The sequence below is a fragment of the Heteronotia binoei genome, chromosome 14 (assembly GCF_032191835.1).
Source record: "Heteronotia binoei isolate CCM8104 ecotype False Entrance Well chromosome 14, APGP_CSIRO_Hbin_v1, whole genome shotgun sequence".
Classification (NCBI taxonomy): domain Eukaryota; kingdom Metazoa; phylum Chordata; class Lepidosauria; order Squamata; family Gekkonidae; genus Heteronotia; species Heteronotia binoei.
The window spans coordinates 16,360,820-16,381,084 of NC_083236.1; the positions used below are offsets into that span (position 1 = coordinate 16,360,820).

Genomic DNA, 20,265 nt, shown 5'->3' on the forward strand with positions numbered 1-20,265 from the left:
TCTGGAGACAAGAGGGGAGAGACGACCCATCTCCGACCCTTCCTCTGGAGACAGAGGGGAGAGACGACCCATCTCCGACCCTTCCTCTGGAGACAAGAGGGGAGAGACGACCCATCTCCGACCCTTTCTCTGGAGACAGAGGGGAGAGACGACCCATCTCCGACCCTTCCTCTGGAGACAAGAGGGGAGAGATGACCCATCTCCGACCCTTCCTCTGGAGACAGAGGGGAGAGACGACCCATCTCCGACCCTTCCTCTGGAAACAGAGGGGAGAGACGACCCATCTCCGACCCTTCCATTGGGTGGGTGGCAGAATGGCGGCCTTGGTGCCCGTCATGTGGCTTGTCATGTGCTTATCTGCCAGGCCTGATGCTTCTCTTGACAAGGCTGCGATTCTGCCACCCGCCTGATGGGTTCATGTTTGTTTCTGCCGGCAGGAATGCCAGACGGTATCATGAAGAGCTGCAAGGAGCTTCTCCCTCCCTCCCCCCGCCCCCGGAGAGAAAGGCCACTGGGGGGTGGTATCGGCCAGTCTTTCCTGACCCAAGAGGGGAATGATATGGAAGGCTGCAACCTAGTGCAAGGACAGAATTCCAGGATCATGCATATATTCCAGACATTTTCCTCTTGCATTCACAAAACTTCCTTTAAAAAAAACAACAACCCAAAATCCCATAGAAAAATAGATACATTTGACAAGCGCCCTCTTCGGTTTTTGAGAGGCTCCACCCCCGAGCTGCCCTCGCGAGAGGTCTGGAGACGGCGGTCTGTTTGGCACCGAAGCAGAAGTTGCCGCAAGCTGGTCTGAGGGGTCCAGAGGTCTAAGCGGCAGCTCCCAAACCTCACGGAGCAGGGAGGGACACACCTGTATGTTTGCCATAAAACAGGAGATTGTACAATTTCTTTTTTTCCAGTGGCAAGTCCTGTGCAAACATTTAACAGCGGAGAATCACAAACTCCAGCTTCGGGACTGACTGCAGGGAACGTTTCCCTTGGGGGAGGGAAAGACACTCCCCCCCCCTCCCATGAGGCCAAGCCGTACAGAAGCATACAGTCGATTCCTCTTGGCTCAACAGCACGCAGAGGTAGGCGCAGCCCCTGCCTCTCACACAACACGTCAGCAGTCAGCCATTTCTTCTGTGTGGGTCACCCCCCAGTCACGACGTGGCTTCCACAGTGGCAGGAAGAGCTGAAGTTGAAAGGCAGCAATAGCAGCACAGGAGAGCAGCAAAATCATCTCCACGCAACGAGCAGGGGGGGCAAGGAGCCAATGGGATGCTCAGGCAGAGCCCTGCCACCACAGTGACCCAGTGATTCCAGCATCTGGCAGAGAGGAGGGCCAAAGAGACCCGCAAGCAGAGGAGCTGGGGAAGCAGAACTCTGGCTCCGCTCTCCTGCGAGGTTTCCTCTTACAGAGTAGAGCTTGGGGGTGGGGTGGCTCAGGACTCCAGCACAGCTGGAGGGGAGTCTATTGAGAAGAGACCCTTGGAGTCAAGCAGCCCCAGGTAAGAGTGGCAAAAAAACCCAGACCCCTGCTTAAGGCAGTTTGTTGCATTTCTGCTTTGGCAACCTGTGCTGCAGGGGACTACCTAGAGGGGCAGGGCTCTGGCTTTCAGCCTCCCCTTTGAGCACTCGCCTTCGCCTCTTGAGATGACTTCCTCCCCCCAGCCTGCAGGGGAGGGGGATCATGCAGCAGCATCTCGAAGGGCGGTCCCAAGCACGAGGCATGCGGAAGGGGCTTGGGAAATTTGTGAAAGGCAGAAGGCAGGCGGGAAATTTGAGACAAGCTGCAGAGGACAACCACAGGCTCAAAGGTGGTGCAAAAACAGTCGAGGGGAGCGGAGCAGAAGAGATTAGAGTCCGCGTCTCTCCCCTTGCCCACACAAAAAAACACATAAAAGTTGCAAAGTGACGCAGTGTTCCTTTGATTCCTTTGTAAAAATGTGCTGCAGGCTTTAGTCCGAGCCTGGCGCGGCCCTAGTTCTGACGGCTGCTGGCCTTCTTGGTGGTCTCGTCAGGCACTTCTCCATCTGGGGCTTCCCCGTCTTCGTCCCTTTTCGGCACTTTGCTGCCCTTTGCCCCGAGAGCATCTTCCTTGGTCAACTCCGAGGCTAGCAGTGAAGTGACAGCGCAGCCAGCCTTTCTGTTTGCTGGAGGAGGAAGGGAGGCAAAGAAACAAAGAGGTGAGAAGAGGGAAGACTCAAGGGCACTGGCCCCGCTCAGCTTGCCCTAACCAAACCCAGTGTCCCGGACTGCTGAATTTGTGCCTGCAGTTTCTCTATCTTCTGAATCCACCCCACTGGAATGATCAACCACCAACGCTGAAACACAGGCTGGAGAGAGGACAATGTTTAAAGGGACGAAGGGGTTGAGAGAAGCAGCCGGTCCTACGGTGTGTACATGCATATTTCTTTCATTGCACTGTGGCTTCTGATGAAATGGGCAAAATAAGGATGAGCCCTCACACCACGGGCAGTGGTCCTTTCTCCCACTCTTGGAACAAAAGGCCCTGCCTCCAGCCTTGGCACAGCAAAAGGCTGTGGCTTCTATGTATCACCTAAGACCTCGGGGTTTCCCGTAACGATATCAAGGCCTGTGGAGTCTGCACCTGAGCAAGTAGTCTGGTCATGCACAGAGTGGACCAACCAGGCAAAGCTTGGAGGCGCAGCCTTTCCCGGGGCATCCTCCTCCTAGCTTTTCACCTGCAAGACTCCAGTCGGGGAAAGAAGAGACTGCCTCCCTTGAAACAGCAGCACAGACCGGTATCAAGTGTCTCAACCAATGCCGCTCTCAAATGCTGCAACCTCAAAGGTGGGTCGCAAGGCGTGCTCGAGGAAAGGGGCGACGTGGGACACACCAGCACTGCTGCGACAGGAAACGGGCCACAAAAAGCGAGAGGAGGATGAAGAAAGTGCCCCAGAGGGAGCTCTCTGTTCTCTTGAGGTAGGGAATCCACCAAGGAGTAACCCCTACCGAACCTGTAACAATCCAGACTCCTCTTCCCTGCTGGCCTCTGCACACAAATCAGGACCCAGTGCTGTTTCTCCCTCCTGTGCCTCCAGCAGGGCCAGATCTAGGGCGGGGGGGGGGGGGGACAGAGGGGGGTGCTTGCCCCGGCCGCCAATGGAGAGGGGGGCGCCAAATTGGGTATGGAGTCCATTGTATTCTGTGGGACCATAAAATAGAATAGCCCATAAGGGGGCGTCATTTTTTTTAATTTTGCCCCCCCCCCCCCCGTCAAAAAACATTTGGCCGCTGTGTGACACAGAATGTTGGACTGGATGGGCCATTGGCCTGATCTAACATGGCTTCTCTTATGTTCTAACATGTAGATCTGGTCCTGGCCTCAAGCCCAACTTCACACTGGCTTGCTTCCTCCACAACTCCCCTGACAGGCAGACTGGCCAATGAATTGTACAGAGGTTCAATCGTCCTTCCTGGCCCTCCCCTGAAACAGACTGTCACCTATTTTAAAGGGAAGCTGCTTGGTCCATGTCTATTTATGCCCTCCCCTTATCTCTTGGAATCTTGTTTTGGGGAGAAACTTGAGTTTGGAAACAAAGCAGCCACTTAGTTCCCAGCCAACCACAACAGTTGAGAGCAGCGTCTCCTGCAGACAAGAAGAACGCCCCCCCCCCCCCCCGAGCTGGATGCCAAGAAGTGTATCTGACCAGAACACTAAAGTACTCCCATGGCTGCTCAATGTTATCGCTGGGGGTGTTCAGGCACATTCAAGCACTTCTCCATTGGACCTCATGGCCAGGAAGACAAGGAGAACAGACCCAATACTCAGAAACAGCCCTTTCTGGCTTTGAGAACGGGAAACGAGACAACGGTTTTCTAGGAATGTCCCACTAGATTGTTCCACGCCTGTACAGACTTCTCAGGCACAAGAACGCAACCAACCAGTTACAACCAAAAGGACAGTGACAGGCATCCACACTCATTGGCACGACACGCAGGCAGAAATGTTGGCGAAGCCGCGAAGACCACTCATGGTGCGAGAGATGACCCAGATCACAACACCTCGTGTGGGTTTGAGGCTCAGCTTCAGAAGACCGGCTGGGAGGAGAGAAGCTGCAGCAGTCATTGTGTGGCTCCCACGACAGCAGGCGACAACAAAAGCGGGCATGCTGAGAAAGGACAGTCTGCAACAACAGCCGTGTCGTCTACATGCAGAGCCACCTTCCAGACCATGCACAACAACAGAGACCACAAGGCATGCAACGCACACACATTTTTACACTACGGCGTTGTGCTGTGTGCGCACGCCTTACACACAAAACTTGCTCAAGCGGAGACGTGTTAAGAAAACATTTGTGCCCAGGGAGATGAGTTGAGGTGGATGGGAACAAAGGAGCTACGAGGGCTGCTGACTTGGGATGCTGTAAGTCCGTGGAGAGCACACCAGGAAGGAAAAAGGCATATACAGCAAACCTGGCAGGAGACCCTTTCTGTGTTTCAGAAACCTATGCGTCCCCAACATGCACTGGGCATAACAACTACAGCTCTGTGAAACACCCTCTGCCTACTCCACGACTGATGAGACCGTCTCCCCTCTGCATGGTGTCTTGCGTGGGGGAGACACAGGTCTGCTCTTCAGCTGCTTTCTCCTGAAGCTGCACCTCACCCACCTTCCGCAGTCTTGGCTACAGAAGTACATGAAGCTGCCTTCTACTGAATCAGGCCATTGGTCCATCAAGGTCAGTCCTGTCTACTCAGATTGGCGGCAGCTCTCCAGTGTCTCGGGTCTAGGTCTTTCACGTCACCTGCTACCCGATCATTCTCCCTGAGATGCCATGGATTGCACCTGGGATGTCCTGCACGCTATGCAGATGCCCTGCCAAGGAACCGCAGCACTTTCTCTTCATATGACCATACTGACTCACTCCTTGAAGATCTCATGGGTAAGTCCTTTATGGTGCTGACGGCCTCTGATATTGCAGGATCTAAGTCCTCTCTCGTTTGCGGGCCAAGTGCCTCTTGGACTCTGGGTCAGGACCCAAAAGTGGAAGGCAGCCGCCTAGCAGGCAGGTCTCGAGGGCAGGAGGAGGAAGGGGGTGAGGTGGGAGGGGAGGCTCCAAGGCAGAATTGGGCTCCCCTCTGAATAAGGCGCAAAACTGGCTTGAAGTACAGCCAGCTGCTCAATAATAACCTGGAAATCGAAATATAAAATTGTTCACTGATGTGAGATCGTTGCATTTTTACACCGGGAAAAGGGAAAACAGCGCAGAGCTATTGTGCAAGAGGGTCCTGAGAACCATCAGTTTAGAAGTGGGTCCTACTTCAAAAAGCGAGAGAGCTGCTGGCTTAGCCTCACACCGCACCTATCATGTGGAGGCCCACGGAACTCGAGCATGCCTGAAAATTTATCACTGATTATGATTAAAGGGAAAGCTCCTGGAGGCAGAGGTTGCAGAAGGGCGAGTTGCAGAAAGCTCCTGGAGGCAGAGGTTGCATCCAACCTTAGGTTGCAGAAGGGTGAGTGTAAAGGCCAAGCTTGTTCCCACCTACCCGGCAGGGTTCTTCTCCAAATCATACATCCCCCCCAGGCTGTTTTTTTCTCCCCATGGGAAGGAGACACAGCTCTCTGAGCCAAGAGAAAAGCAGCTTGAAGTGGATGACTGAGAGAGGGAAAACAGCTGAGAGAAAAGGGCTTTTCAGCCCCTTGCCCCAACCCTTCGCCTGCTCCTGACTGCAGCCTCTGGAGGATGGTCTTCATCATAAACTAACAAGCAACCCTTGGTGTTGTAAGGCAGCGGCACATAATAATGGGCTGGATCCCACCGGTCCAGTGGAGGTCACTCCCCTCTGCAAAGGAGCCTTCCTGACACAAGACACAAAAGCTTCTGCTCTCGGAAATGGAACTGCAGGATCCAGTCCAACATTCGGCTGGGTTTGCACAATTCTCCTTCAGTGGGAGTTCTTTACCCTCAGCTCTGCTATCCTATTTCTCCCCCCCCCCAAAAAAATCTGCAGACTATCCTAATAATCTTGGCCCACTGTAACCCCACCCCGTTCCTGAAACAGCCATCTTTCAGGCGGGCTTTCTGTCAACTCACTTGCAGAACTCACGGGAAGGAGGAACAGGATGGTAAATAAGCATTACAAGTAAATGGAAGTGCCGGCTGGACAGACTGCCTGGACGACGGATCGCTTGTGGTACCAGAGCCGGAAGCACTGCACATTCCAGCCGGGAGGGATGGGAAGGAGGAGAGAGACAGCCAGAGGACAGCCTCGGGAGGCCCAACAGGAGGAGGAGGAAGACAGGCCAGGCCCTCACAGAGGCCAGAAATGAACCCGCACCACATTCAAGAGTTGTGAGGGGGAAAAGTGGATGGGCGAAGTTGTCCTTAAAGGTTCCAGGTGGCCATGCTAGTCCAAAGGAACCGCCCCCCCACTCAACAGCCACAGGGACAGATCAAGATGGGCAGCTGTGTGTCTGCAGCAGCCGAAAAGAGCAAGAGTCCAGCAGCACCTTCGAGACTGACAAAATCGGTGGCAGGACAGGAGCTTTCATTGGAAGAAGATGAAGATATTGGATTTATATCCCACCCTCCACTCCGAAGAGTCTCAGAGCGGCTCAAAATCTCCTTTACCTTCCTCCCCCATAACAGACACCCTGTGAGGTGGGTGGGGCTGAGGGGGCTCTCACAGCAGCTGCCCTTTCAAGGACAACCTCTGCCAGAGCTATGGCTGACCCAAGGCCATACTAGCAGGTGCAAGTGGAGGAGTGGGGAATCAAACCCGGTTCTCCCAGATAAGAGTCTGCACACTTCACCACTACACCAAACTGGCTTTCATCAGTGCTCACTCAGTGCTCACTCATCAGTGATCACTTCAGTGACTAGAAGCAGAAGTGAGCTGTGACTCACAAAAGCTCCTCCCCTGCCACAAATGTTGCTTTCAGGTGCTGCTGGACTCTTGCTCTTTTCTACAAAAGCCACAGAGCACCTTTCGCCAGGACCAAGCAAAATGTTCATCTAAGAAGTGCCATGTTTGCCCTCAGTTCCTAGGCTTCCATTTGGCGAAGGGGCAATAAGGGACATATGACTGGCCACTGGCCTGGAGACTGGCCACTGCTTCGCCTTCTGCCTCCTGCAAGGCCAAAGGTGCAAACTGCTACTAGCCCCACTCAATGCCCCGGGAAGGATGCAAACCAAAGGCCTTCCCAGCATGGCTTGAATCGCACCCCCCTCCCTTAAACAAACCCAGTGGAGATCCTGCTTTCTTGGTCATTTTGGCTGGTCTTAACAAATGATAGAAATACGTCTTTTATTTTCCAAATGCACTCAATGGAACAACAGAAGGCCAATGACCCAGGGACAGGGTGGAGCCCCGAATCTGAGGCTGCCTCTGACATTCTCTCCTCTTCCGGTCCTCCTTGCCTACAGCACACACGTGAGGGGAGGGGGGAGGAACATGAACATGCCCACGGATTACCCGCTCAGACGCATCCTTCGCCACCTCGCAAAGGGACCCGAGAGAGCTAGCTGCAAGGGAATAAAAGTGGTGCCGGTCAGACTGCTTGCGGAGAAAGCTTGGAAGCGGCAACTGCCCCTGGGCCAAGAGATCCAGGAAACACTTCAGCGCCCGGGGACAGAGCCATCTGTGTAAACTGGGCCTTTGACCCTTCAGCTCCAGCAGAGGAGATGGCTGCGGAGAAAGAGGGCATCTCTTCAGATCCGGCTCTTGCAGCCGGCAGTCCACAAATGAAAGTAAAGAGGACAAAGAAACTCCAGCATCCTGCAAGTCAGCAGTAGGAATGATGGCCACAAAGCGTGCACAGAAAAGGGTGACTCAGTCATTTTTCTCCTGGAACAAAGCCAGCAGTAGGGCGAGGAAAGCAAAAGAACCAGTCCGTGTTCAGCAAAACTGGAAAGATCTCCAATACTTTGTTCTTATTGAAGAAGTCTCTCCATGGCTGGCTATGGACTGGACTGGAGATGAGGCGAAGCCTTTTGAAGACTCTCAATGGGGCCGGGGGAAAGCAGGGAATCAGTGTTTGCCAGGGGATCCCTTTCGCTTGCATTGTACCCTGGGCTAAATGACCGCCTCCTTGTCCTTTTCAATCAGCTGGGAAAAAGCACATTCTGCAGAAACTTTTCAAAAAACGATCTGACATCAGAACTGAATATACCAATGTTATGATTTTTTTTTTTGTCTCTCATAAACTGAAATGCAAAAATCCCTAACAATTATTGCAAAACGCAACACTCCTTAAACAAAACCTGACACCAGAGCTCTTTCATTTCTAAATGGTCTTGGACTTCAACTGAGTGGGACTCTGAATATAATGAAGCTCTTGCTGAGCTTCAAGAGGTCACCAGGATGAAGAAAGAAAGGCCCGCTGTCCCACTGGCACTTATACAAAAGCTCCTTTGATAGCCACACAAATAGCATTTTCTCCAAGCAAAATAGGAGCAGATTCTGGGGTTGACCCCAACAATAAATACAGACTAACAATGTTTGTGTTGGTGAAAAAGGAACATAAGAAAGAGCCCTGCTGGATCAGACCATCTAATCCAGCATCCTGTCTCACAGTGGCCAACCAGTTCCTTTCGATGGCCAACAAGAGGGCACAGAGGCCAAGGTCTTCCCTTGGTGCCTCTGGAATGTGGAAGTTCTCCTCAGCCGCCATGGCTAGTAGCCAGTGTTCCCTCTAAGCTGAGTTAGCATGAGCTAGCTCACAGATTTTTAGCCTCCAGCTCACACATTTTTGTCTTAGCTCAGGAAGGATGACCCCAGAGCACACCAATTTATGCAGCAGCTCACAACTTTAATGCCAGTAGCTCACAAAGTAGGATTTTTGCTCACGAGACGCTGCAGCTTAGAGCAAACATTGTAGCTATTGATAGTAGACATGTATATCCTAGTTGTAGTCCACCCAATCTACAACTAGTGACTACAACTAGGATATACATGCCCTTTTGTGATTTACCTAGATTTGCAGAAACACCATTTGGCAGAGAATTTTATTACCTTTTACGGCTATCCAGACCAAATGGCCAAGCCACACTGTTTTATGTGACCATGTGATCGGTTAGTTTGCCCTCTTAATCAACAAACTGCATGGATTCCAGCCACAACGCCTGACCCCCTCGTCTGATGAAGTGTGCTCAGAGAGCACACAAAAGCTTACATTCTAAATAAAACTTGGTTGGTCTTAAAGGTACCACTTGACTCCTGCTTTGTTCAACTGCTTCAGACCAACAAGACTGCCCACCTGGATCTATCTAAATGATGATAGCCCTTTTCAGACATTACATCCCAAATACACCAGGAGCCTCCCAACCACACACAGATCCTCACTGATGCGTGCTGCTGCCATGTTGTCTCAACACCATTCAGTGTGTGGATTCTGCATATGTACACGACTCCGGAATGAGCAAACCGGCCACTAGATTTTTCAGGATCTGTTCACAGGTCCAAAAGTTGTACACACAGGGAGAATACGTACATTGTCCTTAATTCAGGCGACATGGTGACTGTGCACATTGGGAGCATCACAGGTTGCGCCTGCTCTCAACCTGCATCATTACTGGACTCCTGCTATGCAAGGCTGCAATGTCTGAAAATGCCCAAGAGGGCTGTAACTAGTAGTGGCAGGACAGCAGGGAGGGACAGTGGCTCAGTGGTAGAGAATCTGCTTGGTAAGCAGAAGGTCCCAGGTTCAATCCCCGGCATCTCCAACTAAAAAGGGTCCAGGCAAATAGGTGTGAAAAACCTCCGCTTGAGACCCTGGAGAGCCATGAATGGGGCTGTGGCTCAGTGGTAGAGCATCAGCTTGGGAAGCAGAAGGTCCCAGGTTCAATCCCTGGCATCTCCAACTAAAAAGGGTCCAGGCAAACAGGTGTGAAAAACCTCAGCTTGAGACCCTGGAGAGCCATGAATGGGGCTGTGGCTCAGTGGTAGAGCATCTGCTTGGTAAGCAGAAGGTCCCAGGTTCAATCCCCGGCATCTCCAAAAAAGGGTCCAGGCAAATAGGTGTGAAAAACCTCAGCTTGAGACCCTGGAGAGCCGCTGCCAGTCTGAGCAGACAATACTGACTTTGATAGACCAAAGGTCTGATTCAGTATAAGGCAGCTTCATATGTTCAGGTTTCTTGTTCAGGCCAGAAGTCAGCAATTCCAGCAATGAATTTGTAAGCTTGGGGAGCAGCCAGTGAGCTCCGCCCCCCCCCCTCACTTGCTGGGGATCACAACTCCTTAGAGGTCTGAAGGACAGCAGGCGGGGGGGGGGGGGGGGGAGGAGCACAGAAAAACCGAGAAGGAACCTGTTCCTCTCACCATCACCTTTGTCCCCTCAAAATATCTCTCAACAACGATGTCAACTATAACCCAGCTATGCAAGGAAGTCTGGCTTCATTATGTGGATGCTGATTTGCCAAATTCTTTAAAAATAGACAGTTTCTGGATAATGCTGACTGTTATAGAGAAGACACTGCTTCTAAATTCAGATAATAAAGATGTTCAGTGTCGACAGCTTCTATTTCCAGCTCTTATTTTATTTTTTTCCTGTTTTCCCAACTGGCAACGACGAAACCATGCAGCTGCTTACTGCTCCGCATCTAGTGCTTGGCATGTTTGCAATTACAGCTCGAACAGAACTCCTTTTGTGCTTTAAAATTTCATAGATACACTAAAACAGAACAAATGTTACATACCCAGTCATACATAGCACATTTCATTTTTTTCAAGTAGTAAATGAATTTGGACTGAAGAACAAAGCAAGTACGGCGCGTATTTCAATTTTTCTTAAAACGCCCCTTAATTGTGCGGAACAAAACGCTCCCCACGTCCCTGATTGCTTCAAAGTGCCAGGAAATATTGCTTCTCTGCCCCCTACAGTAGGACCACCCCTCCACCCACCCCCCCGCCCGGTTTGTATGGGCTACATAGAAGGAACTTGGCTGGGGCTGAGGGTGGAGTCACTCGTACATTCTGGATTTCACCTCCCTAGGAGCAGATGGCTTACACGATGTGAAAACTGCACAAGGGGTGACAAAGATGCGCAATCAAAAGCAGCCGGCCATGTGAGTCACCAGGCTGAAGTTATGACGGCAGGCCAGGAGGACAGACACAAGGGCATTGTCTGCTCTCTTCCCGCAGCCACGGGCCTTTCTTAATGGACTCGCGGGAACAATCTCCCTGCTGACTTGCCCCACAAAAGCCCTTTAAGCTATTCAGTGGTGCCCGAGAGGCCTGTCTGCTTCTTCATTCCTTTACAGCCTAACATGGAGATGCCAGCACCCAGAGTGAATAGAGACAGCTGCTGCTCAGCAGAATGGGAGTCAAAGATCAGCGCTGACGGGGTTTAAGCGCAGTCTGCTGCAGTGATGGGGGGAGAGGGGGTGACATACCCCCCCCAAAAAAAAAGACATAAGAAGGATGGATTATTTCAAGTGGGAGGGTGGGTAGCAAAGAAATCCTCCAGAAAAAAACCGCAACATGCTCTTTGGATAATGCACTTGATTGGTTCAGTGTAAGCGTGTCATCGCTCATGAAGGGAGCCCTCATTCACTCTGCAGCTTGGAGCTCACCGAAAACTGGAAGTCAAAGTTTACAGACGTTGCAATGACTTCTTCACAAGGGTATGTCAGGCAAATCTGATTCTGAAAACTGGCCTGGCACTGTACGATTGCAGCACCTCATACAGGGGCAAAAAGTACAGCCTTGACAAAACCTCAGACCAGTCTCTACTTAGGCCAGCACACTCACGCTGTGAGCCTCCGCCCCTTTCCTTCTGCGCAAACTTCCCACGGGCCAAAGGGTGTAAAGGCAGAGGAAGTGTCTGCGAAAGCCTCTACGGCTATTCAGCACAAGGAAGGGACTTGGGTCTTGCTTCACATGGGAGCAACCCAGCAGCCCAGTTAAGATGGCACATCAAATCCTGGTTGGCACCAATGATAGTTTAAAACCCAAACCATGGCTTTAGCATGCCAGAGCAACAGATTTGTCAACTATAGAAGAAGATTTATATCCTGCCCTATACTCTGAATCTCAGAGCGGTCACAATCTCCTTTACCTCTCCCCCCCGCCACACACACACACAACAGACACCCCGTGAGGTAGGTGGGGCTAAGAGAGCTCTTGCAGCAGCTGCCCTTTCAAGGACAACTCCTGCGAGAGCTATGGCTGACCCAAGGCCATTCCAGCAGCTGCAAGTGGAGGAGTGGGGAATCAAACCCGGTTCTCCCAGATAAGAGTCCGCGCACTTAACCACTACACCAAACTGGCTCTCAGGGACAGGGACCCACCCACTTCCCAAACAGGGCTTCTGGCTTTGGCCAGCTAAACTTGACTGACATCTGTGGGATGGTGGAGTCCGTATCCTACCCTGGAAGATGATCTCACTGCTGCTCTCAGGCAAGTACCAGAACGGAATCTTTCCGATGGGCTTTTCCTTTAACGAGAATTGCTCGGGCTTGACTCTTCCAGTGAGGAGGGGGCAACGCAATGTGCTGTGCTGGGGCAGGGGTGTGTGGCAGGGAGGAATGGGGGTGGGAGGAGGCAGAGGAGTGCTCATTGGGCTGTTCCGTGCAGAGGGATGCAATACGATGACCGACTGAACTTTTTCGCAGGGCAGGTCATTCCAGGTGGCTGGATGGTTCAGGATATAAAACTAGTGCCTTGGGATTCCAGCGGTTTCACTCCTTTTGGTCTTGTAGGACTCAGCAAGTTATCTCACTGGGGATGATGCCAAGTCATCCACCAGAGATAATTAGGTGTTGTGTTCCAAGGATCAGCACTCTGTATCCTCTGTACTACTTAACACCTCTATGAACCCCTGAGCAAAAGCCGCCTGAAGTTTTGGAGCTGGGTGGAGTTTTATAACTTATGTGTCTGAGAGCAGCTCTGTCTACAAGCACTAGTTAAGTGGATGGTGATACAGAATACAAATTTAGACAACCTGGAGGTGATGGAAGTGATTGATTAATGTCAGATGTCACTGTTACCTTTTCAGATGAGACAGAGTATTGAAGCATTCCTGAACCCCAAACTGTTATTTAGCAGCGTATTTTGCCATTTAATATCTAGGCTCTCCAGACTGAATGGGCCTGGCTACCTTGATCCAAGTTGCCGAAAGTTTTAAGTCTACTTTTCTCCTTCCATCTCACAACTGCAGTGCCCAGTGAGCCATGACTTCTTTTTGGCTACTGTGTGACAGAGTGTTTGACTGGATGGGCCATTGGCCTGATCCAACATGGTTTATCTGATATTCTTATGTGACTCAGAGTGTTGGACTGGATGGGCCATTGGCCTGATCCAACGTGGCTTCTCTTATGTTCTTATGTGACACAGAGTGTTGGACTGGATGGGCCATTGGCCTGATCCAACATGGTTTATCTGATATTCTTATGTGACTCAGAGTGTTGGACTGGATGGGCCATTGGCCTGATCCAACGTGGCTTCTCTTATGTTCTTATGTGACACAGAGTGTTGGACTGGATGGGCCATTGGCCTGAACCAACATGGTTTATCTGATATTCTTATGTGACTCAGAGTGTTGGACTGGATGGGCCATTGGCCTGATCCAACGTGGCTTCTCTTATGTTCTTATGTGACACAGAGTGTTGGACTGGATGGGCCATTGGCCTGATCCAACATGGTTTATCTGATATTCTTATGTGACTCAGAGTGTTGGACTGGATGGGCCATTGGCCTGATCCAACGTGGCTTCTCTTATGTTCTTATGTGACACAGAGTGTTGGACTGGATGGGCCATTGGCCTGAACCAACATGGTTTATCTGATATTCTTATGTGACTCAGAGTGTTGGACTGGGTGGGCCATTGGCCTGATCCAACGTGGCTTCTCTTATGTTCTTATGTGACACAGAGTGTTGGACTGGATGGGCCATTGGCCTGAACCAACATGGTTTATCTGATATTCTTATGTGACTCAGAGTGTTGGACTGGGTGGGCCATTGGCCTGATCCAATGTGGCTTCTCTTATGTTCTTATGTGACACAGAGTGTTGGACTGGATGGGCCATTGGCCTGAACCAACATGGTTTATCTGATGTTCTTATGTGACTCAGAGTGTTGGACTGGATGGGCCATTGGCCTGATCCAACGTGGCTTCTCTTATGTTCTTATGGTCTCCAATTCAGACATCACGCCAAGTCACAGTCAGCAGAACTCGGGGGGGGGGGGGGGTGTTCTGGTCTGCTGCTGGAGGCAACCTACGAGCTGACAGTTCAGATATTACGTGAAAACATAACTCAGGTTCCTTAACCGTGATTTGGTGAGATGTTTTCAGTGAGCCACTGAGAAGGACCTGGGGGTGTTTTCACTCTAGCCCTTGCCCAGCTCAACATCCACAGCTGATTAAGGCTTCAGCCATGCCTGCTGTCTGCCTGCCTTTCTCCCAACTGCTAAACCCAACCGCCTCTTGCCCACCCGCTTTCATTTCAAAAGGGGAATGGGCTCAGCCCATCTGGCTCTTGAAAGGCAGGCCACAAAGATTAGTGGAAAGTCTGCAGATATGGGCCTCTCTCACACCAGCATTTAATATCTGGCCCCACTAGAAGATAAACCTATAGTGCAGTGGGCTTTCCACCCCTCCCCTTTTGCAGGAGTGGGGCATTCAACTTCAAGCTCTTATGCGCACATGAACATTACCCATTTTTCAACCCAAATTTATCCATAATTGGGTTGAAAAAAGAATCTGACTTTTGCGTTGTAAAAACCAGGCAGCTGGTCCTACAATCCTGGGGATAAACTCTGCTGGGAGGAGGAGAAAGCCAGAAAGACTGATGACTCTCAAGTGAACCGTGCCCCAGATGCAACCCTAAGATGACCAGAATTAAGTCACATTTATCTGAGTGCCAGTGTGGCATAGCCATTACCGTATCAGAAAATGGTCTGGAAGACCTAAGTTTAAATCCTCACTTAGTCGTGAAGTTCACTGCAAGACCTTGGGTCAGTTGCTCTCCCAGCCTGACCTACCTCACAGGGTTGCTGCTGAGAGGATAAAACGGGGGGAAGAAGAACCACAACGGCCATCCTGAGCCCCTTGGAGGAAAGGCAAGATAAAAATGTACTAGAAAAATAGAACGTTTTCTACCAGCATATTACTGCCCGTCGTGGAGGATCGTACAAAGGGGAAGATCAAAAACATGCAGAGCCAGAGAGGGAAAATTTAATGAGGTATTAATTTTTAAGCAAAGAAGCTTATGGGTAGTAGATTCATCTGGCAAAGAATGACGTGTGGGCTAAAGCAAGTGGTTTGTGGTATCTTCCAGGCACAAACCATGTGGAAATCACCTGGTCCCAACAAGACCACTCAAGAAGAGGGCAAGATGGAGGAGGAAGAGGAGCTGGTTTTTATACCCTGCTTTTCACTACCTGAAGGAGTCTAGAAACGGCTTACAATCACCTTCCCTCCCTCCTTCTCCGCACAGCAAGTGGTTTGTGGTATCTTCCAGGCACAAACCACGTGGAAATCACCTGGTCCCAACAAGACCACTCAAGAAGAGGGCAAGATGGAGGAGGAAGAGGAGCTGGTTTTTATACCCTGCTTTTCACTACCTGAAGGAGTCTAGAAACGGCTTACAATCACCTTCCCTCCCTCCTTCTCCGCACAGCAGACACTCTGTGAGGTAGGTGAGGCTGAGAGAGCTCTTAACCACTACAGTCCACTGGCTCCCATAACTCTCTCTTTCCTTTGTAGAGTTCTCTGTCCCACAGATCCTGGGGGCCTGTCACACAGCCCCAGTCTAATTTACCTCACGGGTTTTTTGTGGGGATAAAAATGATGAAAGGTGGGGAAAATAAACAACAAAATAAATAAATGGATGCATAATAAAGACCAAAGACTGTGAGAGAAACCACACAATGTATGTCGTCACTTGTTCACTCTAGTTTGCTCATGTTTCCTGCAGCCCCACAGCAGGCGAAAAAGAAAGAGAAGGAAACCCAAATGGACTCAGAACAGTGCTGTGGGAGAAGGAAGGACTTCTGCCCCTCCTCCGCACAGTTTTCTTAGACCGAAACCATATTGCATTTTAGGATGCAGAGGGCAAGCAGTCAAAACAGTTCCTTATTCAAATCTCCCTTGGAATACAGACTTATAGGTGGCACTCCAAAGGGAATTGGAAGCATTGTTTGGACCGGGCACCACTGCATGTCTTCTTTCAGGGGACAGGGTCCCCAGTGTGGAGATGTGTCTTTTGAGGTGGTTCAAAAATTGTTGTGGGGTACAACCTGGCCCCAACGTCTGCCTGTTTGAGTGTCCAGGGGGCACCTTGCTCTGGAGCAGCTGGCACAAGAACCACTCTTTGGACCACGAGGTAGCACATGTTCTCTCAAAGGGCACAGTCCCCTGAACGTGGAGGTGTATGGCATGTCGTAGTCCATGCTGTATTTTGGGGTGCAGAGGGCAAGCAGTGAACGCAGTTCCTCATTCAAATCTCCTTTGGAATAGAAGATATTGGATTTATATCCCGCCCTCCACTCCGAAGAGTCTCAGAGCGGCTCACAATCTCCTTTATCTCCCTCCCCCACGCCAGACACCCTGTGAGGTAGATGAAGATATTGGATTTATATCCCACCCTCCACTCCGAAGAGAGCGGCTCACAATCTCCTTTCCCTTCCTCCCCCACGCCAGACACCCTGTGAGGTAGATGAAGATATTGGATTTATATCCCGCCCTCCACTCCGAAGAGTCTCAGAGCGGCTCACAATCTCCTTTCCCTTCCTCCCCCACGCCAGACACCCTGTGAGGTAGATGAAGATATTGGATTTATATCCCGTCCTCCACTCCGAAGAGAGCGGCTCACAATCTCCTTTCTCTTCCTCCCCAACGCCAGACACCCTGTGAGGTAGATGAAGATATTGGATTTATATCCCGCCCTCCACTCCGAAGAGTCTCAGAGGGGCTCACAACCTCCTTTCCCTTCCTCCCCCACGCCAGACACCCTGTGAGGTAGATGAAGATATTGGATTTATATCCCGCCCTCCACTCCGAAGAGTCTCAGAGCGGCTCACAATCTCCTTTCCCTTCCTCCCCCACAACAGACACCCTGTGAGGCGGGTGGGGCTGAGAGGGCTCTCACAGCAGCTGCCCTTTCAAGGACAACCTCTGCCAGAGCTATGGCTGACCCAAGCCATTCCAGCAGGTGCAAGTGGAGGAGTGGGGAATCAAACCCGGTTCTCCCAGATAAGAGTCTGCGCACTTCACCACTACACCAAAATGGCTCTCCAGGCTTCCAGGAATACAGGCTTCTAGGTGGCACTCCAAAGGGAAGCTTGCGGCACCGGAACCATTGTTTGGACTGGGCACCACTGCATGTCTTCTTACAGGGGACAGTGTCCTGAGTGTGGGGATGCATCACTTGGGGTGGTCCAAATATTGTCTTGGGGTACAGCCTGGCCCCAGTGTCTCACTGTTTGAACTTCCTGGGGGCACTTTGTTTCGGAGCAGGGCACGAGAACCGCTCTTTGGACCATGAAGCAGCACATGTCCTCTCAAAGGGCAGAGTCCCCTGAACATGGCGGGGGGGGGTATGATATATGGAGGTCCAGACTTTATTTTGGGGTTCAGAGCTTTCAAACTCTCCTCAGTGTTTTTGGTTGAATTCACGAATAAGGAATGAATAAAGAACTGGAATAAGGAACCAGCTTCAGCCTCCACATTGGGAGGCAGCTTTTTCCCTGATTTTGCTGCTCTACATGCAGATACTTCAAGCCTATGCAGAGAAGCAAAATCAGTGAAATAAGTCCCTCCCCAAATGGTTTTTGCATAAGAAAACTGCTGGATTGGGGGGGGGGGTGTAGCAGGAGCCTTTCCCTCCTCCCACGGTGCTGTTCTAAGCCCATGCGGGCTTTCCTTTAAAAAAGAAAGAAGAAAAAGCTGTTCCCTGCAGCTGCTGTTGAGCTGCGGGGATCACAGACAAACTACTGTGAACAGTGTAGTTTGCCTCTGTGTAGAGCCAGGGCTGAGGGTTGTCTTCTGTGATTATCCCACTTCAAAGACCTGCTTTACTGCTGGTCACAAATACTTTATGGCCAACTGGCTAGAAGGAGATGAGGTTCTGCTTAAACCATCTCAGGATGTTGCTAGTTGCAAGGTGATCCGCTGCGTTCCTAAGAACACGGCTATAAAGAGGATGATTTTTGCCACACAGGATATATACCAGCTCTTGGGAAGTGCCCCGCCCCCCGCACTTCCCTACGGCGTCGTGGCACATTCATTCACCATCACCATCCAGATTTTCCTGGACTTTTCTCCAATCCTTCCCAAACCTGGTTTGCTGCAAAGTTTCAGGACACAACTGCATCAAAGCCTGAAAGGTTGCAATGTAGGCAGGAAAGTACAGATTTTCCTAGTTTCACCCACATGGTGGCCACGTACCCCCATCACAGGTGAGGGGGGGGGGAGTTTAAATATCATTATAACTACGCATCTATTAGGTTCTCTGAATTCCTGGCTTTTAAGAAGAAGAAGATATTGGATTTATATCCCGCCCTCCACTCCGAAGAGTCTCAGAGCGGCTCACAATCTCCTTTACCTTCCTCCCCCACAACAGACACCCTGTGAGGTGGGTGGGGCTGGAGAGGGCTCTCACAGCAGCTGCCCTTTCAAGGACAACCTCTGCCAGGGCTATGGCTGACCCAAGGCCATGCTAGCAGGTGCAAGTGGAGGAGTGGGGAATCAAACCCGGTTCTCCCAGATAAGAGTCTGCACACTTAACCACTACACCAAACTGGCTCTCTCTCTTACTTTAAAAAAAGTAAGTCTCTAATCCCCTCTTATGACAGAGATAAGCCTTTCACCTTACCTCTACAACAGAAGACATTAGAGACTTACTTTTTAAAGAATATAAAAACTGGGAACTCAGAGAACCTGATCCACAGATTGTTATGATAAAGTAAAAAAAAAGCTGGAAAAGCGCTTTGGGGGTTGGGTGGGCTGCAGCAGGGGAAATATGGGGGGACCTGCCACGCAGAAGCCCCATCGCTGTTGTGCTGTATCAACGACCGCAGCAGCAATATGGAAACCACATAACCCCATCCCCTGTGGAAAGCACTGCAGTGGGGCTGTCAGGCGGAGACCAAAGAAAGTTCAGAACATATCCACCGCCTTGAAGAAGAAGAAGATATTGGATTTATATCCCACCCTCCACTCCGAAGAGTCTCAGAGCGGCTTACAATCTCCTTTAACTTCCTCCCCTACATCAGACACCCTGTGAGGTGGGTGGGGCTGAGGTTCTCACAGCAGCTGCCCTTTCAAGGACAACCTCTGCCAGAGCTATGGCTGACCCAAGGCCATTCCAGCAGCTGCAAGTGGAGGAGTGGGGAATCAAACCCGGTTCTCCCAGATAAGAGTCTGAGCACTTAACCACTACACCAAAATGGCTCTCCTTGGTACTCAACAGGTTTCCCTTTTCCAATTCCTCAACAGGCTTCCCTTTTCCAATTCCTGACTGAGGCGCAAGAATATTTTAATGTCAAAAGGCATAATGCTTACAGCTCTGCATTCAGGAGAGTGGAAACCAGCCACGTTTTGTCAGGTGGGAAGGAGAGCTTGAGTTTTTTCCATGGCTGCTCATCACTCCTCACTCCGGAAGCTGGGCCCAGCTTGCACCTGACCACAACGTTCAGTACGGCTCTTAAAGCCAATGGCAGCCAAATGACAAGTCATCATCATGGGCATGTGAGTGAGTGGAGTGTTGCGGGCTCAAGTAGGTGATGGCCAGGCCACCCCTGGTTGGGGGGGTTGAGCGTGTTTTGCGCTCGTGGCAACGTCGCCCCAGTGGATAGTGTTTTGCTTGCCATCCAACCCTAGACACGGATGGCTGCTGTTCCCTTTTATGGGAGGAAGAGGAGACCCTGGAGACCCCATGAGCTCCCATCCCTGCTTGGGTTCTTGTTCATGTTAAAGGGGACAAGAAAGTTGAGGAGTGACATTCAGAGAGAGAAAAAGGGGAGATGGAAAAGGGATTTCAGCATGAGGCTTCCCCATTTTATCCACAGAAAAAACACCTTTGTGAAGATTAGAGGGAGAGTGATTGGTGCAAGGTGGCCTGGGGGGGGGCCAACGCAAAGGAGGGAGTCAAATCCACCACTCTTGTCCATCCTGTCCGCTGCGTCAGAGCGGCTTGCCGACATCAGCTGGAGGGGACTTCAATGCAGGCAGCTATCAGCAGGACATCCCTCAGCAGGATGAGGCAGGAAGTCCTTTCCAGGGACTAAAGTTTTGCCTGAAAACGTAGAGCTCTTGCCACTGGCTCTGAAAGAAAGGGTGAAAGAGCAAATCCCA

The 20,265-nt window shown here is 50.9% G+C and overlaps 1 protein-coding gene across 1 annotated transcript in view; it reads right to left on the reverse strand.

Annotated features, from left to right (window-relative positions):
* Window positions 1-1,753: 1,753 nt before the first annotated feature.
* Window positions 1,754-20,265, reverse strand: part of DIAPH1 (diaphanous related formin 1) — a 99,112-nt gene continuing 80,600 nt past the window's right edge. The window contains 1 exon segment of the mRNA XM_060253953.1: window positions 1,754-2,150. Within this exon segment, the coding sequence (XP_060109936.1) occupies window positions 1,978-2,150 (173 nt within the window). The 3' untranslated portion in view covers window positions 1,754-1,977.